At 54.2% G+C, this 27,073-nt stretch overlaps 1 protein-coding gene across 2 annotated transcripts in view; it reads right to left on the bottom strand.

Moving 5' to 3' along the window:
- The window catches only part of PPL (periplakin), a 50,368-nt gene extending 26,588 nt beyond the window's left edge, over nucleotides 1-23,780 (bottom strand). For both annotated transcript variants that reach the window (XM_068969403.1, XM_068969404.1), the window contains exons 1-2: nucleotides 23,707-23,780; nucleotides 947-1,046 (exon numbers count right to left, since the gene is read on the bottom strand). In XM_068969403.1, the coding sequence (XP_068825504.1) occupies nucleotides 947-1,046; nucleotides 23,707-23,768 (162 nt within the window). In that variant the 5' untranslated portion in view covers nucleotides 23,769-23,780. The remainder of the gene's footprint in view (nucleotides 1-946; nucleotides 1,047-23,706) is intronic.
- Nucleotides 23,781-27,073: the final 3,293 nt, after the last annotated feature.

Below are 27,073 nucleotides of genomic sequence, written 5' to 3'. Positions count from 1 at the left end.
CCAGCTTAGCAGCTCACAGGTGTGAGCACGGCTGCAGGGCTGCCCAGCCCAAGGAGCAGGATCCCTAGGAGAACCTTTGGGCTCGGGCTGGTTGTTATCCCCATTTTACAGTCCCAGAAACTGAGGCATGGAGTGGGGAAATGATTTGGCCTGCCTGTGTCTGAGTAGTGGCGGTGGTAGGGAAGTGAGGATGATGATGCTGCTGATCACAGGGAGCCCTGCACGGCACCCGCATACGTGCCTCGTGCTCAGTTGTGCCTGACTCTGTGAGGCCGCGTGGACAGCAGCCCACCAGGCCCCTCTGTCCATGGGATCCTCCAAGCAAGAATACTGGAGTGGGTTGCCATTTCCTTCTCCAGGGCATCTTCTGGACCCAGGGATTGAACCTGGGTCTTTAAGGTCTATCTGCATTGGCAGGAGGGTTCTTTAACCACTAGTGCCACCTGCATAATCTCATCAAATCTCTCCAGCAGCCCAGGAGACGGGTGGTGGTTTCCCCCTTTCGGGTGCACAGGGAGGTAAGGTGACTTGCTCAAGGTCACACAGTAAGTGGCAAAACCAAGGTCCTAGCCATGGCCTGGCTCCTGAGACTGTGGTTCTGCTCCAGACAGGGCCCATGGCTGCAGGAACTCGGTGTCTGGGGTGGAGGAGCTGGTATTAACAGCACTAAGGAGGCTCCTCTTCAATGTGTCTCCACCTGGGCACTCTGACATTTGAGGCTGAATTATTCTGTGCTCTGTAGGCTACATAGCAGCATCTCTGGCCTCCATCGCTAGATACCTGACCCTGCACTCCCCAGGGTGCGGTGGCTAAAAATGTCTCCATACGTGACCACACATCCCCCAGGAGCAGAATCATGCCCAGGTGAGAACCTCGGGGTCATCCGAGCCCCGGGTCCCCAGGGGGCTGGCATCTCGGGGGCACCGGGTGGGAGGCGGGCACTCACGCTCTGCATCTTGGCCTCCGTGTCCACGATGTTCCTCTCCACCTGGTCGGCATTCTTCTGCAGCTGCTCGATGAGCTCTGACAGCTCCTTGTTAGAGACGCTGCAGGTGGAGAGAGGGGAGGTGAGCCGCGGTGGGGGAGTGCCGGAGGGCAGGGGCGGGGTCCCGCCAGCGCCCCAGCCTCCCAGGCTGTCCCCAGCCCCGGGCTCAGAGTGGAAGCTGCCCAGTGAGCCTCGAATGGAGCTTGGCTGTCCCCCAGGGCAATATCACTAAAGGTACAGAGCGAGGCAGCGCCTTTCTGGGAATCAGCCTCTGCTCTGGCCATCACCCCAGTGCTTCTATTTGCCACGTTGGCAGAGCACGCTTACTCTGTTCTACCACTTTTTTTTTATTGAGATATAACTCACATGTCATAGAATTCACCCTTTAAAAGTGTGCTAATTCTGGGAATTCCCTGGTGGTCCGGTGGTTAAGACCACACGCTCCCAACACAGGGGGCCCGGCTTCGATCCCTGGTCAGGGAACGAGATCCCACGTGCTGCAACTAAGAGTTCCCATCCCGCATGTCGTGACTAAGACCTGGCACAGCCAAACAAATCAATAAAAGCAAATTTAAAAAATAAAGTGCATAATTCAGGGGTTTTAGTGTATTCACAGGGTTGTATAACCATCATTGCTATGTAATCTCAGAATATGTTTATCACCCCCAAATAGAAACCCCACCCCCTTTAGCAACTCACTCCTCACCATTCCACCCCATGGCCCCTAGCGACCACAGATCCACTTTCTGTCTTTATGGATTTGCCTACTCTGTGCAACATGGGGCCTTCCGTGTCTAACTTCTTTCACTTAACAATATTTTGAGGGTCATCTGTGTTGTAGCTAGTGTGTGACAGTGCTTCATTCCTGTTTATGGCTGCATAATATTCCACAGCCTGGCTATGCCACATTTTATTTATCTGGTTATCCACTGATGGGACACTTGGGCTGTTTCCACCTTTTGGCCATGATGGCTCAGACTACTCTGAGCACTCAGGTACAAGTTTTTGTGTCAGCAGTCTCATTATTAAATACCTGATACTTTTCTTTCAATCTACTCATTCTTTATATTTAAATAAATTTTCTAAAAAAGAGGACTTGCTTCCCCATTGTAAACAGAAAACCAAAAGCCTTTGCCATAAAGAGGTAATAGCCAAAATAAATTCCACAGAAATAAGAGGATGGCATTAAGTTCTAGCTGGACACCTGGCCGCCTGCACACGTTGAAACTGAGCCCTGCCCTCTCCTGCTTAAAGGCAGAGCTTGGCATGCATGCCCCATAGCCAAGCTAGAGCTCTGCTGGCACCAAGCTGAGACCCCCTGAGAGTTCTCAGAGTGTCTGGGAGAGATTTGAAATTGGAAAGGCTTTCTCATTCGGCGTTTCTGTCTTCTCTCTGGCTGTATCTGTCTGCCCTGCAAAATCTCACTACAGCCCACCCTGGCAAGCACTACTGGGGGAGTGGAGGAGACCTTGGTTTTGGACTCAGATGTGCACTGGGGCTGTGTGACTTGGCCAAGCTGCTGTCCCTCTCTGTGCCTCTGCTTCCCGCTATCAGATGGGCCTTTCCCAGCTGGGTGTTAGGAATGGGAGTGAGGGTATGCAGGCAAAGAGCTGGGTGCCCCGTAAGTCTCACGAAGGTTCATGATTATACTTAAGGAGCCTTAATGATCATTATCCAGCTCCTTGTTTTCTCTAAACAAAGGAGGAAACAAAGACCAGAAAGGGAAAGCAACTTGGTCACCGTCACACAGCTACCCAGCAGTGGTTGAGATTGGTTCTTAGTCCTCCAATCTCCACCAAAGACCTCATATACTGACTCCAAAGATTGAGGGCAGGAGGATAAGGGGACAGAAAGGATGAGATGGTTGGATGGCATCACCAACTCAGTGGACATGAGTTTAAGCAAACTCTGGGAGATGGTGAAGGACAGGGAAATCTGGCGTGCTGCAGTCCACGGGGCTGCAAAGAGTCAGACACGACTTAGCGACTGAACAATGGCAGGGTCTGAGACTCAACACTGCAGGCGCTACTGATGCTGCAGGGGAAGCCGGAGTGGTGGAAGGAACAGGAACACGAACAGGAGCTGCAAGACTGTCCGGCTCAGGCCCAAACCTTGCCTGGGGGCCTGCTCTGTGCCAGGTCTGGATACACAGGTGCTAGGAGGGGAGAGGGCTAGGGTCTTGGCGAACGAGACCCAGGCCACACCCTCTGCAAAGAAAACCAAGGAAACAGCCTTTCCCCAAGTGGGGCCCCAGGAACCCTGGTCCTGTAATTGCTCCTGGAATGAAAGCTTTGTCACTCAAGGCGGTTAGGAAAACCCGACCCCTCAATAAGTCAGTAAAGGCTCTGAGAAGTCCTGTGGTGGAGAAAGCTGGTATTCAGTGGAGCACCCAGGAAGGCTCAGAGAAGGCGACTGTGCATGGAGGCTCTGGGTAAGGTGGGGTGAGGCTGCTGGGCCATGGGCTGACTCCCATCGTCCCCCACCTTGGCGTGGGCTGGCCACGTGGCACATGTGAACACTTCCGCCCTCAACTCAACCCCAGCCGCTGACCCCACCGTGGCCTCAGCAGTCAGACGTGGTGAGTCTCAACCCAAATATTTAACCGTGACAGCCAAGGACACCACTGTGATCCTGCAGTGTGGGTTAGGTGGGGGCCTCTATCCCTCTCGGGTCCAGCCCAGCCGCACCTCAGGGCAAGGGACCAGCTCCCAAACCAGGCCCCTCACTGGTTGGGACAGGTTCAAGGAAAGTGCCTCCTGGACCGCACCCTGGCCAGCCCATTACTCCAGCCAAAGCCCAGCACTGGAAGGGGACACAGGGCGGTGGGGTGGGGACAGCCAGCTCCATGGACCTGGTGCTCCTGGTGGGGAACAAAGGACAGCTCGGTGGAAGCGTGTGGTCAGACAGGCGCGGGTTCCAAGGCCTGCTGGACCACTTACTGCTGGGACTGTCCCAGGCAAGCACCTCAGCCTTGAGGTGCCTCAGTCTCTCCATCTGTCTTCTGGGGATGACCACAGAGTCACTGCGGTAACTTGAAATCTAGTGCACACGCTTCACCAGACATGAGACACGTCCACAGACACAGCCCCGATAGCATCTTCACCCCAGCTCTCTAGGGGAGGTGTGTGTGCCCCTTTACAAGCAAGGAAACCAGCAATTCTACTCGATAGATATCAAGAGAAATGAAAACACAGGCCCACATAAAAGCTTGTACACAAATGTTCACAGCAGCAGTATTTACAACAGTCAGGAAGCGGAAACAACATAAATGTTCAACTAGTGAACAGATGAACGAAATGCAGAGCATCCGTACAACAGAAAATAGGGATGAAACGCTAACACAGGCTACAGTGCGGAGAAACCTTGAAACCACGAGGCTAAGTCGGAGAAGCCAGACACAAAAGGTCCACTTACATGAATTATCTAGAGTAGGTAGATTCATAGAAAGAGAAAGTAGATTAATAGTCAGGAGGGGCAGGAGACAGAAGGGGAGGGAGTGCTAAAGGGTGTGAGTTTCTTTTTAAGGTGATGAAATGCTCTAAAATTGATTATGGTGTGCATTGTTCTAAGTCGCTTTAGTCGCATCCGATTCTCTGCGACCCCATGGACTGTAACCCGCCAGGCTCCTCTGTCCATGGAATTCTCCAGGCAGGAACATTGGAGTGGGTTCCCATGCCCTCCTCCAGCGGATCTTCCCAACTCAGGGATCAAACCCGTCTCTCACATCTCTTGCGCTGGCAGGTAGGTTCTTTACTGCTAGTGCCACCTGGGAAACCCCTGATTATGGTGGTGGTCATATAATTCTGTGAATATACTTAAAACAACTGAATTGTACACTTTTAATGAGCAAACTGGGCTTCCCAGGTGGCTCAGATGGTAAAGAATCTGCCTGCAGCGCGGGAGACCTGGGTTTGATCCCGGAGTTGGGAAGATCCCTTGGAGGAAAGCGTGGCAACCCATGCCAGTATTCTTGCCTGGAGAATTCCCACGGACAGAAGAGCCTGGTGGGCTCCAGTCCACGGGGTCGCGAAGAGTCAGACACGACTGACCACCTAAGCATAAGCACAGTGAGTGAACTGTATGGTGTGCGAGTTATGTCTCAACAAAACTGTTATCAAAAACATTGGCAAGTGCCATTTACAAGTGGCAGGGCTGTGTTTCGTCTTCCCCCACCCTCTTGAATGGTCCCCAGCTTTTATCCTGTTTTCCATGGAGGCTGGGCCAGCTCTGGGTTACACCCAGCTGCCTGGAAGATGCTAGTTAAAACCTCACAGAGGGTTGACCATGTGCCTGGCTGGTGCTAAGCAAATCACATCCAGATGAGCTCATTAATCCTACCACCCACTGAAGTAGCACTGCTCTCCCATTTTACAGATGGGGAAACTGACACACAAAGCCATTAGCTCGCTTGGCCACAGTCTCACTGGCTAAAGCAAGGCAGAGCTGGGATTCAAGCCCATGCCTCTGGAGCAGTCTCAGCACTTCTGCCTTTTGGGTTTGGAGTCCCAGATGAGAGGCCCCAAAGGGTCCTGCCTTCCTCCTGCCATCCAGCTGGCCATAGGAGCGGATGTGTGCTCCCCTTGAGAGCCGCAGAGCCCCACACCAGGAGTACAGGAATGCGGGTGAGTCGGGAACCTGCAGGGGCAGGGGTGTGGGGGTGTGGGGGTGGGTGGTGTGTGTGTGTCTATGTGCAGATCCCAAGAGGGTTGAGAACTGGCTGGGCCGGTCCAGCTTTTCATCCAGCTAATGGGCCACACTGAGGCAGCCAGACACGGCCCCTGGGGGGCTGTCGGCCCAACTGATGGAGGCCTGGATACAGCTCTTCCCTACCAGCCTCTTCCGAGTCCGTTCCCACTCACGGAGATGGGGATCTCTGGGCTGAGCCAGGAAAGCTGAGGTGCCCATCCCCAACCCCACCTGAGAAGGGAAGGGACCAGGGAAGAGGATCTGAGTGACAGGCTGGGAGAGGGACACACCCAGCCTCCCTCCACTTACTCAGAAGTTTAACACGGACAGAGATGCTGAGGGCAGTGGCCGTCGGTGCTGGTAGGTGCCTCCGAAGTCATCAAGCCCCACCTGCTCATTACACAGGTGAGCAAATTGAGGCCCTCAGAAGCGCAGGCACCCGCCCAAGGTCACACAGGGAGCAGCCAGTGTCCACAGCCAGACAGGGTTCAAATCCTGACTGCGCTAACCATCCGTGTAACCTCGTAACCCAGCGCCACGAAAGGCAAGGGACAGATCAACAAGAGCATGCTGCGGGAGAGGTGGTGTTCCACCGGCATGGTCAATATCCCCACCATAGAGGTGGCGCAGTGGTGAAGAACCCGCCTGCCAACGCAGGAGATACAAGAGATGGGGGTTTGATCCCTGGGTCGGGAAGATCCCCTGGAGAAGGAAATGGCCACCAGATCCAGTATTCTTGCCTGGAGAATCCCATGGACAGAGGAGGGCGGGCTATAGCCCGTGGACTTGCAAAGAGTCGGACACAACTGAGTGACTGCGCACACAACCTTGAAAGAGCTATTTTCTGTTTCTGAACCTCAGTTTTATCATCCATCAGATGGGCAAGATTCATCCTATCTAGGCAAGTGAGGTGGGTAGTGAGGGTCAGGGTCACTTCTGGGACCCTGGAATCAAGTTTCAAAGACCACTTTGGGGTTCGAGGACTGAGCTAGAGATTTACAGCAGCCTCTGAGCAGATCAGACATCATGTCAGCTCACGAGTGGGGTGTCACCAGTTTCACCAGCACCTAAAACAGTGCCTGGCACACTGGAGGCACTCAGCAAATATTCGGTCTAATCACCTAGCACAGTGCCAGGGTCCCCTAAGTGGTGACAATGCCTATCCACAGAGCACTGCCCCATGCACCTTTACTCCCCGAAGGCCTTTCCATCCAGATGAAACTGCGCCCTTACATTGCTCCCTGTTCTGTGTATGAGGTTGTGCCTATGGACCCCCTTTCTCTCCTGGGGAACCCCGCCTGCCAGTGGTGCCTGGTTCTGTAAAAGAAGTGAGTGAAAGTCGCTCAGCCGTGTCTGACTCTTTGTGACCCCATGGACTATGGCCCACCAGGCTTCTCTATCCAAGGGATTTCCCAAGCAAGAATACTGGAGTTGCCATTCCCTACTCCAGGGGATCTTCCCGACCCAGGGATGGAACCTGGGTCTCCTGCATTGCAGGCAGATTCTTTACAGGCTGAGCCACCAGGGAAGCTGTAAGTAGGTTCCTTCTAAAAAACAGGAACTTCACAGCACCGAGGACAGCAAGGTGAACACCACCAGGGAGAAGGCACCTCGACACAGGGGACATGGCACCCCCTCAGAATCCTCCCTGGTAATGCACGACCCACAAGCCATGGATGGGAGCCAGCAGACAAACGCAAAACGCCTCACCAGACCTCTTCAAAACTGCCGAGGCCATGAAAGACCAGACTAGGCTGATTCATTTTTCTGTACAGCAGAAACTAACACAACATTGTAAAGCAACTATACTCTAATAAAATTAATTAAAAAAAAAAAAAAAAAGACCAGACTAAGGAACAGTCAGACGGGCAGAATGACTGAATCCAACCTGGGGCCTGGAACAGAACGAGGCATCCGGGGAAACTGGGCAGGCAGAACGAAGTTCATAGCTCAGTCGTTCTCTCTTTAATGTTTTGGCCACAATGCGTGGCATGTGGGAGCTTAGTTTCCCGACTGGGGATCGAACCTGTGCACCCTGCAATGGCAAGACAGCGAGGAGGCTTAACCACTGGACCACCAGGGAAGCCCTCATAACTCAGTTGTTTTTGTTTTCTTTCTTTAAAGGTTCCTTCTAGATTTCCCTGGTGGCTCAGATGGTAAAGAATCTGCCTGCAATGCAGGAGACCCGGGTTTGCTCCCCGGGTTGGGAAGATCCCCTGGAGAAGGAAATGGCAACCCACTGTAGTATTCTTGCCTGGAGCATTCCATGGACAGAGGAGCCTGGTGGGCTACAGTCCATGGGGTCACAAAGAAACATGACTGAGCTAACTAACACTCACTTTTTCATGTCTAGATTTCCAGGTTTTCCAGCAAAACCCTACAGAAGCAGATCATTCTGGGCAATGGTGTGTCTAGGGATGCCCATCTTGACAGGTAGGGCAGTGGGCACTGTGGCCCGAGACCCCACCTGGTACTAATAAAGGCCAATGGGACCCAGGTCTTGGCTGTCTCCAGAAATGGCCCTCTCAGGCCAGCCCAGACTTTGGTCAGACAAGGTAAATGGGTTTCACAAGCCAGGTGGAGTCACACCCTGCAGACAGGGGTTGTTTTTCCAGAGAATCTGCCCTTGTTTTCTTTTCCAAGGCTGAGGACGCTGGAGTCTGGCGAGGGCCCAGGTCCCATCCGAGGCATGAAAAGGGACCCCGTTTCCTTGGCCCGGTCTGCGTATGAGACTCCTGGTGCAAGGAGGGCACGGCCAGGGGGACGTCTGGGGCTGCCTCAGAGTCCCATGACTGGGTTTGAGGACACTCTGGGACAAACAATCGCTTTCTGGGTCTGAGCCTGCAAGCACCAGCCTGGAACAGGCGTCTCTTTGTCCCTCAGGATGTGCTCTGGGAGTTAGAGCTGCGGGGAGATGGCCTGGGAGCCTCACGGGGCATCGGGCACCCTCACTCCATCACCAGAGTTAGAAACTCTACAAGCACAGCCTGGCCTGCTCTGCGGGTGGCTGCTCAAAGCCCAGGAGGTCAGCTTCAGACTGGGGAGCCGGGGCTGGAACCCCGTGCTGTGAAGCCCAGGGGGGTGGAGTCTGGTCAGTGGGCCGGCAGGAAATCCGATCAGAGAAGTGGGGACAGAGGCGGCACTCCGGGTCACCCAGACTCTGCGGATGCTCCACGTGGGGAAAGAGCACCCAGGGCTCTTGCAGGACCCTCAGCCCCACCTACCGCCAATCACTCCTTCATGCTTTACTTTGGGTGGGGAGCCCCTGGCCCTTTTCCACGATAAGCCATGCTGCAGTATAACCTGGTGGTTAAGCACCCGGACCAAAGGCAGGCGGCCTAGATCCGGATCCTGACTCAGGCCTTATTAAGCTGTCAGTTACCTAGCCTTCCTGAGCCTCAGGTCATCCGTCTGTCACTGGGGGTCACGGCAGTCCACACCTCTCAGGGCTGGGGCACGGTTAACTGAGAGAACAGGTACAAAGTGGTGCCTTGCAGGCAGCCCAGGTTCTCTGCTTCCACCCAGGGTCACCACCCAGGGATCTGGGCTCCTTTTAAGGAGCTGATAAAAGCTGGCAGCCAAGGCCCCATGTCAGAACCCACAGGCATGGGGGAGCTGAAAAAAAAAAAGACCCTGGGTCACCCAGGCCATCCGCACTGATCTTCATGCAAGCCCAGACCCACTCTGCTTCCGCCTTGTGGATGTCACCTCGTCCGGGCATGGAGAATTCACAAGCCACCTCAATACTTGGGAATGTCTCCTCCAGCTCCTGCGGGGAGGGGCCGTGCACATATATGGGTAATGAGAGGGCGCAGCCCCAGCCCCAGTCTGGAGGAACCCTCTTGGGTCTGGAGTCAGGATTAGGCCACTAGGCTTGGGATTTGAGGGGTTTAGGGGGTTTCCACTATGAGCTTTGCTGTACCTGGTCTGCAGCAGGGACACGGCCGACGGGCAGGGCGGAGAGGCTTTGTCTACCCAGTTGTTCAAGCAGAACCCGAAGACCACCCCATACGCTTGCCTCTGCCTCCCCTGGTTCCATCTGGGAAGAGAGCCCTGTGCTTCCATCCTCCCTCTGGCCCTAAGGCCCTCACCTTGATCAAGAGCATCACCTCTCGCCTGGACCAATGTAATGGCCACGCCCAGCCATCTCCTTGCACTCTGACCCTTGCTGCCCCCAGCCAACTTCTGCATATTTGTCGGAGATCGGGTTTGTCGATGCTCCCAAACACGCTCAGAAGAGAGCTCGCTCCCCTGTCTGGGACCTGCCTTGCCCGGCCCAGCCCTTCCTGCTGTCAGCTCTCTCTGTCCCGGTCACCCTGCAGCAACTGGTCCATTCCTCTCCATCCTGCCTGCAGCGAGGGAAACTGAGTCAGCCTGGCCCAGGGAAAGAACAGAGACTGAGAGAGCTCGGGCAGGTTCCTTAGCCTCTCTGTGCCTCAGTCTTCTCATCTGCAAAATGGGAATAAGAATCAGCCTCATCCAGAGGATGGAGACAGTTCAAAGAGAGGAGCCTCGTAAAACACTTTGGACCTTGGACGTACGTGTCACACCAGAAAGGCTCAGGATTGTTGGAATTTTGGTCTGTTTGGCTCACTGCTGCATCCATGGTGCCCGGCACAGAGCTTGTCCCAGCAGTAATCTAATGAACAGCTGCTGGCATTTGGAATAACAACATGTGCTGTTTCACCTGCCTACCTTTAATTTCCTTGTCTGCACAATGAGGTTATTGGATCCACTTACTGCGTAGCAAACAGAAAGACATATCTGATAGGTGGAAAATGTTCCCAAGGCAGATAGGGTGGGGACTAGGTTGATTTGCTTTCAAAGCCACCACTGTCCAATAAAAACAGAATGTGAGTACATTTGTAGTTTAAATCTTCCTAGTAGCCACGCGAAAAACATAAAAAGAAACAGGTGAACTTAACTTTTATACACCATTTGATTTAACCTAATACAGCTAACGCAGGAGGCATAAGGGATACACTTTCAATCTGTGGGTCAGGAAGATCCCCTGGAGGAGGGCATGGCAACCCACTATTCTTGCCTGGGAAATCCATGGACAGAGGAGCCTGGTGGGCTACAGTCCACAGGATTGCAAAGAGTTGGACACTACAGAAATGACTTAACACACACACACAGCACAGCTAAACCATTATTCTGACAGTCAATAGAACATTATTAAAGAGACAGTTTACATTCTCTTTTCCTCAACACCTGGCATGTGGTTTATACTTGCAGGGCATCTCAGGTTGTTCTATGCATCTCTCACATGGCAAGTGGTTAACAAATACGATGGCATAGTTCTGGGTGATTCTGCAGCCCCTACACCGCTCTGCGATAAGCCCACAATGACTGCAGCCCATCAGTCCTGCCATAATGAAGCTGGAGGAGGCTCAGAACATTAGTGCCTGGTACCTGCGTGCATCACAAGGTAGTTATCAGCATCCTCGCGTGCATGCGAAGTCACTTCAGTCATGTCTGACTCTTCACTATCCAATAGACTGTAGCCCACCAGGCTCCTCTGTCCATGGGATTCTCCAGGCAAGAATACCGGAGTGGGTTGCCATGCCCTCCTCCAGGGGATCTTCCCAACCCAGGAATTGAACCCACGTCTCTTACATCTCCTGAATTGGTAGGTGGGTTCTTTACCACTAGCACCCTAGGTCCACGTAATAAAAGGTCATTTCCTGGGACTTCCCTGGTGGTCCAGTGGTTAAGAATCCACCTTGCAACACAGGGGATGTGGGTTCGATCCCCTGGTGGGGGAACTAAGATCCCACATGCCGTGGGGCCACTGAGCCTCAACTAGGAGGTCCGTGTGTCACAATGAAAGATACCCTGTGACACAGTGGAGATCCTGTGCACTGCAACTAAGAACTGACACAGCCAAGGAAATTAATAATTAATTGGAGGAAAAAAAGGTCATTTCCTTTGCTTCCTGCCAGTGTCCCACCAGACCCACACAGACTGGCCAGACACCTGCCCAAGGCCAGGTCTCATCTATGGGTCTCTGGCTGCCTGACTTCAAAACAATCCAGGGCCCCCAGCTGTGCTCAGCAGAGCGTGGTGCCTGGGTGTGCAGCACCAGAGCACACAGACCACAGCCCCACATCCTTTCCCGGGCCCCCAGAGCTCCAGTGTCTTTGCCCATGGCCACGGGCCAGAGCCAGCCACGCCACCCTCCTTCCTGGGAGAACGGCCTCTTTCCTGACCCACCTCCAGGGGGTCATACCACTACGGAGGGGCCACAGCCCTAGCATAAGCCCCCACCCCAGCAGTCGCTGCCCGCCTAGAACTGTTCTGTCACCTGTTGGTCATGCCCAACATGCTTTTTCTTTCTGGGCGTCAAGATGGGAACCGGCAGGGACAGGGTGTGGCTGATGGTGACGGCCCTTCCTCCCTGGCCAGCGCCACCTCACCTTCCAGGCCTGAGTCAGTCCCCACGTTCTGGTCCTTGATGATGTCCACAGTCCCTCCCTTTTGGGGTTAATTCTGTCTCAGTGGGTGCGAGCGGAGCTGGATGATCAGTCTCGGAATGTCCGGCATGCACAGGAGCCCACACCTCTCCTGGGAACCAGCCTGTCCCAGCCTCGCCCCTCCTAGAGTCCACAGAAGGGGCCTGACCTCCTGTTCCCCATGGTCAACCCCTTCTGGGTCCTGCCTGCCTCCAGGGCCTAAGCGGCCCCCAGAGGAACCTCCAAGTTCATCTTGGGTGCTAGGTGGCCTCCAGACCCCACCTTCTTTAAACACTGCCAGGCTGAGAGAGCACAGGCTTTCACTCCAGGACACCTGCCCTGTCTCTACCGCAAAGGCACACACAGGTGCAGGAAATGACTGAAGAAATGCACAGCAAGACAGAGAGGACTCACTAGGTGCCCATCACCCGCTCAGCCTATTCCCGCAGCATCTCCTGACACCTGGCAATCCTGGGAGAAACACGCCCTTCTGGTAACTGGGGGTACTTTTCTTAATTCTATTAGGTGATAAACTTTTGGACAATAAGGATTTACTCATCTTTTGGGAGGGGAGGACCCTTCTGTAGCCTTTAATTCCAGGCTTTGCACAGGCTTGGGGCTCAATAAATACAGGTTGAATTGAGCAGACACTTTATAGCATGTGAAAAATTCTTCTCTCCTCATTTTTCAGATGAAGATAACTGAGGCTAAGAAACCTGCTCAAAGTCACACTGTTAGGAAGTGATGATGTCAAGATCCGAACAGGTGTTAGGGCCACCTCCTCAGAACAAGAGGGATGTCAATATTGTTGTTCAGTCGCTACGTCGTGTCCGACTCTTTGTGACCGCATGGACTGCAGCACGCCGGGCTTCCTTGTCCTTCACCATCTCCTTGAGCTTGTTCAAACCCATGTCCATTGAACTGGAGACGCCATCCAACCATCTCATTCTCTGTCACCCTCTTCTCCTCCTGCCCTCAATCTATCCCAGCATCAGGGTCTGTCAATACTATTCCACAAAGTGATGGGGAGAGATCAAGGACAGGAGACAAAGCAGAAAGGCGTTCACCATCCAGGGGAGGCATAGTGACTTACATTTCGTTGGCATCTTCAGCAGTATAATTAATCCCAGTGGTTGAGTAACCATCAGTGGTGGTAGTTAAGGCTGAGTCATTCATTCTCCCAAGATGCCACCACGAGGGGCTCCCAGCCTGTCCCTCTGAACAGGCCATGCAGGGGGAAGGAACTGGTATGACAGAACCCCTCCCTGGGCCACACCCTCCCCCAGTGTCTGACATGCGTTCCTGCTTTGATCCTAACAACCCATCATCAAGCTTGGTACTATTATTGCTTCCAGTGCAGATACATAAGCTGAGCCTGGGGGGGAAGGCAGACCTGCCTGGGGCCAGAAGGTTAGTATCCACGCTGGTGACTGTTACCACCCCTGTCAGCTTTCCAGATCATCAAGATTTCCAGATCTTCAGTAATTGCTGAATAAATTTTCACCACACCCCCAACTCCTTGTCATCTCTCTGACCCTCTTACAGGCCCTGGGGACAGGCCCTTCTCCATCAGCAAGTCCCTGGAGCTGTCAACATGCTTAAAATGTCTGTTTAATTCAACACTTATTTACTGAGCCCCCAGCCTACACAAATCCTGAATTAAGAGCCACAGAAGAACCTCCACCAAAAGGTAAGTAAGTCCTTATTGTCCAAAAGTTTATGGTCTAATAGGCAGGATTTAGAAAAGCTCTCCAGTAACTGTAATTCCAGAGATTCAGACTGTTTGGGTCAGGGTATTTTCATCCACTCTGCCCACTTCAGGCCTTGTATCCTAATTTAATTGTGAAAATAAAGGTCAGTCCCATAAAATGCAAGAAGAGAGCAAGAAGAAAACAAAGAGAAAGCATGATAAATAGGAAATAGAAAATATATGGCAGGAGCAGGTCCAAACACAGCAGTCAGTACAATAAATGAGAATGAGTTAAACTCACCCGCTAAAAGATAAGACTCCCGGGGAGAACATGAAAACAAAACAAAAGCCAGCTCTACGCCATTCTGCAAGGCACATATCTAAAATAAAATTACATAGGAAGCTTGGGACTAAAAGAATAGAGTGCAACAGACCAGGCAACTGCTGCTTTAGCTGTTTTAAAGGAAGAGCAAGGTGCAGTGGTGGCTCAGCGGTAAAGAACCCACCGGCAAAGCAGGAGACGTGGTGAGAGCCACGGGTTTGATTCCTGGGTCAGGATGATCCCATGGAGAAGGAAACGGCAACCCATTCCAGTCTTCTTGCCTGGGAAATACCATGGGCAGCCCATGGGGCTGCGGAAGAGTTGGACATATCTTAGCGACTAAACAACAGCAAGGTACATATAACTTTATGGACAAGTTACACTGCCCCTTTACTCAGGGCAGTGTAAACACCGGGTTTGACGGCTGCATATCAGAAGACTGAAGTCTGGGCCCCGCCTCACTGACTTTGACCTAACTGGTCTGCCATAGGACCTGGACATCACCTGCAAGGCTCAGATAATTTTTTTTTTTAAATTTGGCTGCACCAGGTCTTAGTTGCAGCACGTGGGACCTAGTTCCTTAAGCAGGGATGGAACCTGGGCCCCTGCATTGGGAACTTGGAGTCTTAACCACTGGACTGCTAGAGAAGTCCCAAAACTCAGATGATTCTAACGTGCTGGCAGGGCTGGGAACAAGGAAACGAACCAGAGTCATGTGCTGCAAGGCTAGACCAGCAGATCAAGGAAGAATTCCCAGGTCTCGGCAGGAAGGAAGTCTTGTAGAGAACAGTACACAGAAAACATCCAAAAATTACCAGACTGACAGGCCAACTGATTGACGGGCTCCCTACTAGAAACCTCAGTGATAATTGGCTGGGTGTGGAGGAATTTACTGTCTACTAATCCTCGGGAAGTAGATTCTACAGTGAGAAGGCTGCTGGTGGGAGTAACTACAGCTCTGTTTCATGGTTTAACCTGCTTCCACCCAGGGAAGGCCTCCCCACCTTGGGGCCTCATGTCAGGCATGTGCTTTTGGGCTCTCCTTACAGACACACACACACAGAAGTTCAAACCTCTTTGAGTAACACTAGGGTGTGTCTTGGAGATTTTTGCAAGATTTAAATGGGGCTCAAGCCAACTGTCAGAGAAGGCAATAGCACCCCACTCCAGCACTCTTGCCTGGAAAATCCCATGGATGGAGGAGCCTGGTGGGCTGCAGTCCACGGGGTCGCTAAGGCTCAGACACGACTGAGCGACTTCACTTTCACTTTTCACTTTCATGCATTGGAGAAGGAAATGGCAACCCACTCCAGTGTTCTTGCCTGGAGAATCCCAGGGACGGAGGAGCCTGGTGGGCTGCCGTCTATCGGGTTGCACAGAGTCGGACACGACTGAAGTGACTTAGCAGCAGCAGCAGCAAGCCAACTGTGACAACCCCAGTTGTTAGGACATCATTCCAGGTTCAAAACCAGTGGACAAGGAGTACTGGCCTTCAAATAGGAAGCACCTACTATGTGTCTGCTGCTTTTACACACATCATCTCCAGTTCTCTCCATGATTCTACACGTCTCTAATTTGTAGATTCAAAACAGACCTCTCACTGCTGCTCACTGAGCACCTACTATGTGTGAGGCATCATTCGGGGGGTGTGGGAGTGACCACACAGTCTGCAAAGCCCCTACCTTCATGAAGCCCACAGTGGGGCAGGAAGGTGGCCAGCAGCAACACAGCTGACAAGAGGCACAACTGGGCCTGGAAAGCAGATCCAGGCTCCCAAACCCAGGCTCTTTCTACTCTACCTCCATCCCTGACCTCAGCCTCAGCTTCCGTCTCAGTAACAAGGGGGTTTCGCTGCCCAGTTTATAGTTGGGAAGAGTTGAGTTCCTGATGCAGAGCAGCAGGATTGGAGCCTCCTCTGTTCCTGATGGCACAAACTCGGAATCCTTTCTCAACCTTCACCTGGAACCCAAAAGTCCCCATCCCAGCATGGAGAAGTGAAAAGCCCTCAAAGCCACAAGTCTGACATCTGAGCCCTGGCTGCTGGAGCAGTAAAGAATTCTGCACAGGACTGTCTTCTTGCAGCTCCGCAGCCTTCCAGAGTCAGCAGGCCGTGGGTGGGGTGGAGCCTCCGGCCAGCCAGCAGCCCACTGTGCATTTATAAGACCTGACAAGCCCTCTGTCCAGGAAAGGATGGGCTGGGCAACCAGAGGGGACACCCCAGGAGCCAGCTCATCTGCTCCTGGCTCAGAGTCGCTGAGACTCTAAAACACTGAGCCTCACCTGGAAAAGATAGACGAGGGCACTGCTGTCTAAGGACAATACAGTCATAATTCAGGATGGCTGTTCCTCTGCACCTCAGCCTCAGAGGCTGTCACGTGTTCACACCTCTCCCAGCTCCTGGCCATGGTTCCTTCCCACACTTCTGAGTCTCCGCATCCAGAGCTCTCCATTCTTGCTCCCCAGGCCTTGGACATCTCCCCCCGCTGAGGCCCGCTCCCTCTTCCTCTCTGCTGTCTCCCTGCTGACTGGACTCAGATCCAGAACTGCAGGCTTCCCTCCAGGCTGGATCAGCTGCCAGCCCCCCTGGTCTAGCCCACCCCTCACTTTTAAAAACTTGAAAACTCTTAACCTAGCTCAAACGTGCAGAAAAGTATGGAAAAGAATGCCACCGAGACTTCGCTGATGTTGCCACTCGGCCATACGTGTTTCAGATTTTTTTCAAAAACAGTGTTATTATTTAGTACCCTCTGAGCCCCCTCCTCTGGGGGAGCATAATTTAGGAGCTGCTGGTTTCTTCCTCAGTTCAGTTCAGTCGCTCAGTCGTGTCTGACTCTGCGACCCCATGGATTGCAGCACACCAGGCTTCCCTGTCCATCAACAACTTCTGGAGCTTGCTCAAACTCATGTCCATCAAGTCGATGATGCCATCCAACCATCTCATCCTCTGTCGTCCCTTCAATCTTTCCCAGAATCAGGGTCTTTTCCAATGAGTCAGTTCTTCACATCAGGTGGCCAAAGTATTGGAGTTTCAGCTTCAGCATCAGTCCTTTCAATGAATATTCAGGACTGATTTCCTTTAGGATGGACTGGTTGGATCTCCTTGCAGTCCAAGGGATTCTCAAGAGTCTTCTCCAACACCACAGTTCAAAAGCATCAATTCTTTGGTGCTCAGCTTTCTTTATAGTCCAACTCTCACATCCATACATGACTACTGGAAAAATCAGTAGTTGGACCTTTGTTGGCAAAGTAATGTCTCTGCTTTTTAATATGCTGTCTAGGTTGGTCATAGCTTTTCTTCCAAGGAGCGAGCATCTTTTAATTTCATGGCTGCAGTCACCATCTGCAGTGATTTTGGAGCCCAAGAAAATAAAGTCTGTCACTGTTTCCATTGTTTCCCAATCTATTTGCCATGAAGTGATGGGACCAGATGCCATGAACTTCGTTTTCTGAATGTTGAGTTTTAAGCGAACTTTTTCACTCTTCTCTTTCACTTTCATCAAGGGGCTCTTCAGTTCCTCTTCACTTTCTGCCATAAGGGTGGTGTCATCTGCATATCTGAGGTTATTGATATTTCTCCTGGCAATCTTGATTCCAGCTTGTGCTTCATCCAGCCCAGCGTTTTTCATGCTGTACTCTGCATATAAGTTAAATAAGCAGCCTGACAAGATATAGCCTTGACGTACTCCTTTCCCAATTTGGAACCAGTCCGTTGTTCCATGTCTGGTTCTAACTGTTGTTTCTTGACCCCTATACAGGCACTGGTGACAGGGCCTGGGGCCCTAGCGGGGCTGCCCGCTCTGGAGGCAGGGAGCCTTGAGGCCAAGGCAGGGCTCAGTCTGCCTGGAGGCAGGAAGGGGCACCGGGGGCCTCGGTCCCTAGGCTCAGGAGGACAGAAGACCCATCAAAAGCAGAGAGAACAAAGACCAGGGGCCATTTCCATCTCCCCATTCCTAAGACAGGTCAGGGCAGGCAGGCAGGCTGGAGAGTGGCAGGTGGCGCTGGCAACACCCGACACAGCCCTGCCTGGAGCAGAGAGGAGCCAGAAATCTCTTGACAAGGAGCCTTGGACATGTTCTCAAAGGCAGCTTCTCCCCCAGCCCCCAGGGCCCTCCAGAGGCCCCTCACTCTTCTAGGAGTGTTGCCTAAAAGGTATGACTTGAGGTAAGCCTCTCCCCAGAGGAGTTCCCTGTGTCTGAAATGCCACCATTAGCAGCCACTGTTACATGTTCAGCTCTGTTCTGTCCTGAATCTAATTCACCAGGTCTTGTTCCCTCTGCCAACAGCACTGGGCAAGTGAGGGCAAAGCCAGAGAGAGGGGAGGTGCAAAGGGTTGCTGGGCGGAGTCAGGGATACAAAACCCAGTGACTCCACCATCTGGCCTGGGGCAGTCCCCAGAGACAGCACCAACCCCAGGTTGAGGTGGGGAGCCCTAGTTTCCTTCTCCAGGGGCCCCAACATTGGCCATGTGTGAGCCGTGAGCCCAAGGCGAGTACCTTTACTCTTGGCCTCAGCGTTCCTCTCTGTGAAATGGGATACCAGCAGTAGCCTTACAGGCTCAGCGTCAGAATGAGATTTCATATATATATATATATATAAAACATCCTTTATATATATATAAACATCCTTTATATATATATAAAACATTTCATATATATATATATATATATATATATATATAAAACAACATGTCTGTGCTGGGTGCACCGCAGGTGTTGAGAAATGGCTGGGCGGATCACTCCAGTCCCGGCTACCCATGTAGTGGGAGGTGAACTTTGCTGACAGGGCCCTCCTGCAGACTGTTCGGGCTTTTCAGCCGACACTGATCAATGCACGCAGGTGTCTCTCTCCATGTGTCTTCTTAAGGTGTGTGTGTGGGGTCCACCTGAATGCTAGGGCGAAAGAATGGGAGTCAGCTGACCTCCTGTGCCCCTGGGGCAACAGCCTCCACAGCTGGAAGGAGCCCAGCTGCCTGGTCAGCCCCGTTCTTAGCACCATCCTCATCTTTGGGGCTCAGCTGGTAAAGAACCCGCCTGCAATGCAGGAGACCTGGGTTGGATCCCTGGGTTGGGAAGATCCCCTGAAGAAGGGGACGGCTACTCACTCCAGTATTCTGGCCTGGAGAAATCCATGGACTGTATAGTCCATGGGGTCACAAAGAGTCAGACACAACTGAGCAACTTTCACTTTTCATCTTCAACAGCAGTGTGCAGTCACCACTGTCACTGCCTTGACTTACTGAGCACTCACTGGGAGCTGGGCCCGTCACATGCATTATCTCACTTGAGCCACTAGCAACGTCACCAGCTGATGGCTGCTGCGGATGAAACACTCCCGTTTCATAGATGAGGAAACTGAGACTCAAGTGTTTTGTGACCTGCCCAAGGACACATACCTCAGGAGAGGCAAAGCTGGGGCTTGAACCCACACCTGGATGACATGCTCTTCATCACCGAGGGACCCCGGGTACCCCAGCTAGCTTCCAGGAGGACACACGCCCCTTTCACCAGCCTCCAAACCCTTGGGCCCTGCCTCCCCCACAGGATGTCCCCATTAGGACTGGGCCATTCTTGTAGGACTTTGCCTAGGTGAGGTCAGGAAGTGAGGCCAGGCTGCTGGGTGCTCACTGGGACCGAGGTCTGGGTAGAGGGACAAAATTAGTCCCATTTTACTGAAGGGAAAGCCGAGGCTTCTAGCGAGGCCAAATTCCTTTGCCAAACGCAAACACAGGCAGAGTTCGGTCTAACTGCAGAGCTGGGTCTAACCATCCATCCTGCCCAATGACAGTTCAGACACATCCCCAGGAAGTCCTCCCCGATAATCCAGGTCTCCACCCTAACCCTGACAGATCTCACTTCAGACCAGTCAGGGAGCAACAGGGCCATCAGGCTGGAAATCTCATCTGTCCAGCTCTATGCCTCCCAAACTCTCAGTGGTTCCCATCACCACCATGACACAGTCCTGCAACCACAGCGGTAATTAAGCAAAATTCCATCAAATGTAGAGACTGTCAACGTCTCCTCCACAGCCACCCCTACTCCCCGGAATGACACCCCAGGAGTTGTGCAGTGCACTGCCTGTCCATCGTGGCGTTCAGCTCAATCCCAGCTACATAGCAGGTGCCTATTCAAATGCATTCAACAGTTATAACTACCACAGCTGCTGTGGAACGAGGCTTCCTGTAATTCTCAACCCTTTCCCTGCATTATTCCATTTAATCATCATGTCAACAATATCACCAGGCAGGTAGTATTTTTATGCCCATTCCACAGCTGAGAAAGCAGAGGCTCAGAGAGGCCAAGCAGCTCTCCCCAGGTGGCACAGCTGGAGAGCAAGGACTGGCCAGGGCTGTACTCTCAGCATCCAAGCAGGGCAGCAGGACCAGGGCCCCTCAAGGCCCTCCCCGCTGAGCTGGACACTATCCTTGGTGACCTTGCACCAGCAGCCTGACCCTGTCATTAGCGCAGGTGTGAACACCAGTTCCGACACCTGTCATTAGAAACCAGGGCAGCAGGAGCAGCAGAGCTCACACCCAGTTCCAGCTGCTACAAGGCTGACAAACAGGGAGGGGCGGTTTTCTCCTAAGGGGCTCTCCATTCACAAATTTCTGTTCACTTGTCCAGAGCCTGCGACCGCAGGGTTGTGTGTGAGTCACAAGTACTGGCTCCTGAATCCCCTTTGCTGGGGGCAGGGATGCTGACCCTCACTCTGGGCCCTTCCTATGAGCCTGGGGAGGCGGGGGGGGGGGGGGGGGGAAGGGGGGGGGGGGAAGGTGAGGGGGGGGATGGGGGAGCGCGGTGGGGGGGCGTTTGCAGGGGGTGGGCGGAATCCTCTCCATTGTTATGTTGGCTCCTCCCAGCAACCCCACTTGGAAGATATTAGTACCAGGCGGGCCATGCAGATGAGGAAACTGAGATTCAGAGAGGTTCCTGAGCCTCTCTGGAACAAGAGGCGAGGTGTTCAACTGACCACCTCAATGCTGAATCTCACTGGCAACCCTGCCTCCCCCAGACAGAAGAGGAAGCCCCTAGAAAACTCAGGGTGCAAGAGTAACTTAGGGGTCAGCACCCTGTGACCAGCGACCGCATCTTAGAGCTATGGGTACAGGGCCAAGCACTGGGTAACACTCAAGAGGCTACCTTCGACCCTGCAATCTGTTCCATGAACTTGTCTCCACCAAGGGGAACATGCTGGGCTGGCAAGACCACGGTCACCTGGCATCTACACAGGGCTGTGACTGTGCAAGGCCATGGGGCCCAAAGGAAGAATCTCATCCCATCTTGGGAAGAATCGGGGAGGGCTTCCTGGAGAAAGAGACCTCCAAGCTGAGATCACACATTCAGCTAGGGGCAGCGGATGGCTGCCTTGGGCCAGGGGTATTTCGAAGTGCAGGATCCATGCCCATTAACCCTGAGTCCTTGAAGCTGTAAAGGATGTTAATTGCTTCCTTCCTTCCCTCTGCTGGGAAGGCTAAGACCCTCCCAGATTGTCCAGATTCATTATAACCTTTTGTTAGGTCCAAGCCCAGCCCTTGGGGGACTGGACGGATGGAGAGCTGGAAGAAGGGGAAGCTCAGAGGGATGAGGGAGGCGGAGAGCAGGGCGAGGCTGGCCCAGCTCCTGGTGTGTGGGTGTGTGCATGTGTGTGGAGGCCTGGAGGGGCCCCGGTCTTGGTGGGGGGAGAACAGCACAGCCCTCCCTGGCTGGCACGGAGCATCTGGTTGTGCAACATCTGAAAGACTAGTTCAGGGACCGGACGGGACCCCAGCTGGGCTGGAGAGCCAGCTGGACCTGGCCACTGAGGAGCAGTGCGCAGAGCCCTGCCCAATCCCTGGGGCTGGGAAAGACCAGGGAGGCTTGTGTGTGTGTGTGGTGGGGGTGGGGGTGGGAGGGGATCCCAAGAGGGGAGGGAAAGAAATGCTTCTGAACTTGAAACAAGGCAAAGGGGAGAAGGGGCGGTGGGGTCACAGGGGAGGGGAGTTTCTGAAAAGCCTGGAACTCAAAGGCATGGAGGGCCCACACTCTACGTCTCAGGTGAGGGCACCGTGGGATGGCTGGATGGCATCCCTGACTCGATGGACATGAGATTGAGCAGGCTCCTGGAGTTGGCAATGGACAGGGAGGCCTGGCTTGCTGCAGTCAATGGGGTCACAAACAGTCAGACACGACTGAGCAACTGAACTGACTGAACAAAGACATGGAGGGCCCACCCTCTCCACACCATGCCCAAGCTGCCTGCACCTGTCAGACAGGTCTGCCTGGGCTGGACCACGGGGGGCAGGGTGGGAGTGCAGGCCAGGGTCTCCTCGCCTTCATCCCTGGCCTGGGAGAGAGTGAGGGACTGCTTCCAGGGGAGGGGGTCTCAGATGAGGGCACTTTGGGGTGGATACACTTGGGCAGGTGGGCTCTGCAATTTTTTTTTAGTTTCCCCACCTGTCTGAAGCCCCTTGTGGATAAAGGCTCCCTCCCAGCTATAGCCCCTGCCTCCTTTTCCCTAGAGAGAGGCCAAGGAAGGGTCTGAGGTCCTGCCCCCTCCCTCAATCTCAGCATCTCCACTGAGGTTCCCCTAAACCGGCTATTAAGTGAATACATTAGGCTTACCAAGCAGACGTGGACGTGGGCTGCCGTTACAACGCAAACACATCGAGACATGTCATTCCCTTCCCAGGCGGCCCTGGGAACCGGAGGCCCTCAGAGACGCCGCCAGTTTCGGCGGGGGTTGGGGGGGGGGGTGCTGGGGGCAGCCACGCCCCTGAGAAATCATTCAGGGAGAAGGCCCGACCGCCCTCCCAGGAGCTGCGCAGACCTCGGGGTGGGGTACGGAGTGTGGACCAGGGGTGCCTCAGCCCGGGTTCCCCCAACCCGACCCCACACCCACGGATTCCTCCGAACCAGGCTCTGGAGCGCAGGATGGCAGGTGCCGGAAAGTTCTGCTGCAGGTGGCACGTTCCCCGCCCCCCAATTCGTCCCCTCACCTCTCGCCTCCCCGACTCCAGAAGCACCTGTGCGCCCCTCCAAGGAGCGCTGGTGAACGTCCCCCGACACGCCCCCGCTCCAGCTCAAATTCACCGCGTGGGTGCGCCCCTAGACGGTACTTCTGTCCCTGCACACACCCCCGCCCCCGTCGCCCCCCACCCCGCCCCGCCTTGGGTGTAGCGTCCGCCGGACACACCACTCTCCACCTGGGCGGTGCTTCCTGGCCCGCGAGGACCCCTGGCCCAAGAGCGACCGCGGGACGCGGAGACCCCCACCCCCACCCCCCAGTGACTCCACCTCAGTACCTTGCTCTCTAAGCGCCCAAGCCAGTACTCTCCCGGCTCCTAGAACTTTCCGGGGCCAAACAGCGTGTTTTCCTTCCGCGCCCCCGGCCCACTCCATTCCCACCTTGGCCGTGCTTCCCAGCTCAAGGGTGGCCCTCGGGCGCCCGCGTCCCCGCGCGTCGCGCACTCCAGGCTGGGTTCCCCGCCCCGCGGAGGGCGGTGCGCACCCGCTCCCAGCCGCCGCGGCCCCGGAGGCCCGGCGGTTCCCCTCACGGCCCGCGCCCCGCATCCCGGCCCAGCGCGGTCCCCCACCTGCGGGTCCGAACCGTGGGGCTGTATTTGCCTTTGTTTCTCTTCCTGAAGAGCGAGTTCATGGTGGCGGCCGGGCGGGGCGGCGGAGGCCCCGGCGCGCACCGAGGGGCGGGCAGCCGGCGCAGGTGAGCGGGCGGCGACGCGGGAGCCCCGAGTGCGGCGCGGCGGCGGCGGCCCGTCACTACTCGCGGGGGGCGGGGCGCCCGCAGGCCCCGGCTGCCCCCGCCGCTCCCGAGAAGGTGGTGCTTACCTTCCCGGGGGAGGGGCGCCGGGTGGGCGGGGCTTCCAGGCGCGCCCTCGGCCAGGCTGGAGCTAGCTGGGCGCCCTGCCTGGAATCTGGGTGGGGACACGGGGTCCTGGGAGGACCCGGCCCATCCCACCCCACCTCCCAGCGTGGACACTCGAGAAGCTGGGTAGGCGGGAGGAGGCGCACTGGCGGCTCTTCCGAGCGCGCTCCGCAGCCCCCTCGCCCCTGACTCCCGGCCTGGCGCACGCGCCCCAGGCTGAGGACCCTCACCCGGGTCTCGGATGCCCCTCTTGGGCACCGGGGCTCCCTTTTCTTGGCTAACACCCAGGTGGGGCCCCCAGTCAGATGGGACAGCCTGACGGGTCTCTATGCCCCGATAGCTAGTGAATTACTCTCAGGTGGTAGGACTGTCGATAGCAGTTGAGAAAAGGGACCTTGGGAGTGCGCCTTGATGTTGTTTAGATGCTAAGTCGTGTCCGACTCGTTGCGATCCCACGGACTGTAGCCCGCCAGGCTCCTTTTCCCATGGGATTTCCCAGGTGAGAATACAGGAGTGGCCAAGAAATGGTAGCCATTTCCTTCTCCAGGGGATCTTCCAGACCCAGGGATCGAACTTGCGTCTCTAGGATTGGCAGGCGGATTCTGAGCCACCTGGGAAGCCCCAGAGTGCGCCTGCCTGAGTTCAAATCCTGCTGTTTTGAATGGTCAGCTGACTCTTCAGCAAGGCTTCTCTTGCTCCCAGCCTCAGTTTCCTTTATCTGTCAAACGGTGGTAACAACTGCACCCCACCCCATAGGGATTCCTGTAGATCATTCACACAACACTTCACACAGTCCCATGTGCCAAGTTACATCTGTGCCAGCAGAGGCCAGTCACGCCGGGGCCCTGCTGCTCTGTGTGCCCGCGGAGAAGGCTGCAGTTAGACAGCCAGTAACCCGGGTCTGGCCCTGAGCCAGAGTGGGGCCCTGACAGCAGGGAGCCCTTCAGCGTCCCTCTGGAGGGCACTGCGGGTGTTGAGCCCAGCAGGGAAGGAGGAGCACCCAGTCCTCAGGGGAGATGCCAAAGGGCTCAGATGGGGAGCAATGATGAGGGAAGGAGGCAGACTCCCCGCCACAGGCATCCAGAGTCCTCAGGCCAGTCACTTCCCCAGCCGCTTTTTATTTAAAAAATAAGGAGGTTGATGGGGAAGTTGATTCCTACAGGCTTTTCCTGCCCCAGACCCCAGAGCATTTGAGAACAGTGTCCTGTAGGTCATGGGGTCCCCCAACCTCCAGTATCTAATGCCTGATGATCTGTGGTGGAGCTGATGTAATAATAATAGAAATAAAGTGCGCAGTAAGTGTAGTAGCGGGGGTGTAGTTCAATGGTAGAGCGTGTGCTTAGCATGCACGAGGCCCCGGGTTCAGTGCCTGGCACCTCCATTTAGGCATTTCTCCTTACTGGGAGGAGAGAGTTTATTACTGTGGGGAGGGAGGGGATATATATATATATAACTGTTTCATGTTGATGTATGGCAGAGACCACCACAACATTGCAAAGCAATTATCCTCCAATTAAAAAAAAAAAAAAACCAGTAATGTGCTTGAATCATCCTGAAACCATCCCCCCTCCAACCCCGTCCTCGGAAAAATTGTCTTCCATGAAACCAGTCCCTGGTGCCAAATAGTTTGGGGATGGCTGCTTTAGGTCATCTGTTGTCCCTTACAGAGATTCTGGGAAAACCTTATTTGTTAGGGGGTATCTGCGGTGGGCTTAAGGGGGTCTGCAGATCCTCCTACAGTTGCTTTCAAAATGTGTGTGTGTCCAAATGCACATTTTGAGGGTGAGGGTCTATCGCTTTCAGTGGGCTCATTCATTGGCTCATTCCACAGATATGGGCATTCTCCCAGCCGTGGCTGCCTGGTTCTGCTACGTTGATGAGAAAAGGGAAAAACAAAACGAAAACATAAAAGGCCTTTCTCTTAAGGGAGAGGGAAAGACACATGCTAATACTACTAACAATACATTGACAACCTCAAGTTGGGATCTGAAGGCCTAAAAAGGATAAAGGACGCTGGGAGGAGCAGCAGCTCAGCTTCCCCAGGGGAGCTTGTAAAATGCAGATTCCGGGGTGTGACCCCCCTCCAGCTCCTGATTGAGGGGCCATGCGCAGGAAAGTTCTCAGGGGTCTTAACTTTTAGCGAGTCCCCCTGGTGGTCCCTGGCCCCGTATGAGAAACCAGGAGTGAGGGATCTTGCCTGCAGCTCTCAGATAGGGAACCCTGTACAGACCTTCCAGCCACACCTAACCCTTCTCTCCTCTCTGAACTTGGCACTGCCCTGGCTTCTCTCTCAGATGCCCCTTCTAGATGGGGAGTTCCCCATGAGGCAGCTCAGTGCTTGAGCAATTCCCTCCAACCTGCAGGGCCTTCCCTCCCCAAGTCTGAGGTTAGCTCCAGGGGTGGGAGTAGGGTGGGACCTAGAGTCCCACTTACAAGCATTGGGCTTCCCTGGCGGTTCAGATGGTAAAGAATCCACCTGCAATGCAGGAGACCTAGAGACTATAAGTCCAGACTACAAGTCCATTGGGAATAGGTGTCAGGGAGGAGCCCAAGGCTTCAGAACACACAGCTTGGTGGGGGGGGGGGGGGGGAGTGACTTGGGGCCTAGACCTGGCCTGAAGTCAGGACAAAACTTGCTCAGCCTGGACCCCTTCCTGTGCCCCTAAGTGAGCCAAAGGGCTCAGGAGGGAATACTGTCCAACCCCCTGTTTTATGGCACAACTCTGCATGGAAACTCTTTTCCTTCCTTCTCCGGGTTACCTTTCCCTTAGAGAGTAAATTGGAGTCATTCACGGCAGCACCGTTGCTAGGGAGGAGATCCTGGAAACAGCCTGATGGCCACTGGGATGGGGATCAGGTGGTTAAATAAACCAGAGCGCATCTACTCTGGGAAGACCGTGCAGCTGGAAATGAATGAGATGTGGAATTCGTTGTCAGGTGCCAGGAGCAAAGCGTGAGAGAGAAAGAGAGAATATATATGCCTATATGTACAGAAAATTTCTGGAAGTATCCACAAGACTCTGTTAGCCATGAGTCCCCTCAGGAAACAAATATGAATTTTCATTGTATGCTCTTTCATA

The sequence above is a fragment of the Capricornis sumatraensis genome, chromosome 3 (assembly GCF_032405125.1).
Source record: "Capricornis sumatraensis isolate serow.1 chromosome 3, serow.2, whole genome shotgun sequence".
In the NCBI taxonomy this organism is placed as follows: domain Eukaryota; kingdom Metazoa; phylum Chordata; class Mammalia; order Artiodactyla; family Bovidae; genus Capricornis; species Capricornis sumatraensis.
This window is presented reverse-complemented; position numbering and strand designations above follow the sequence as displayed.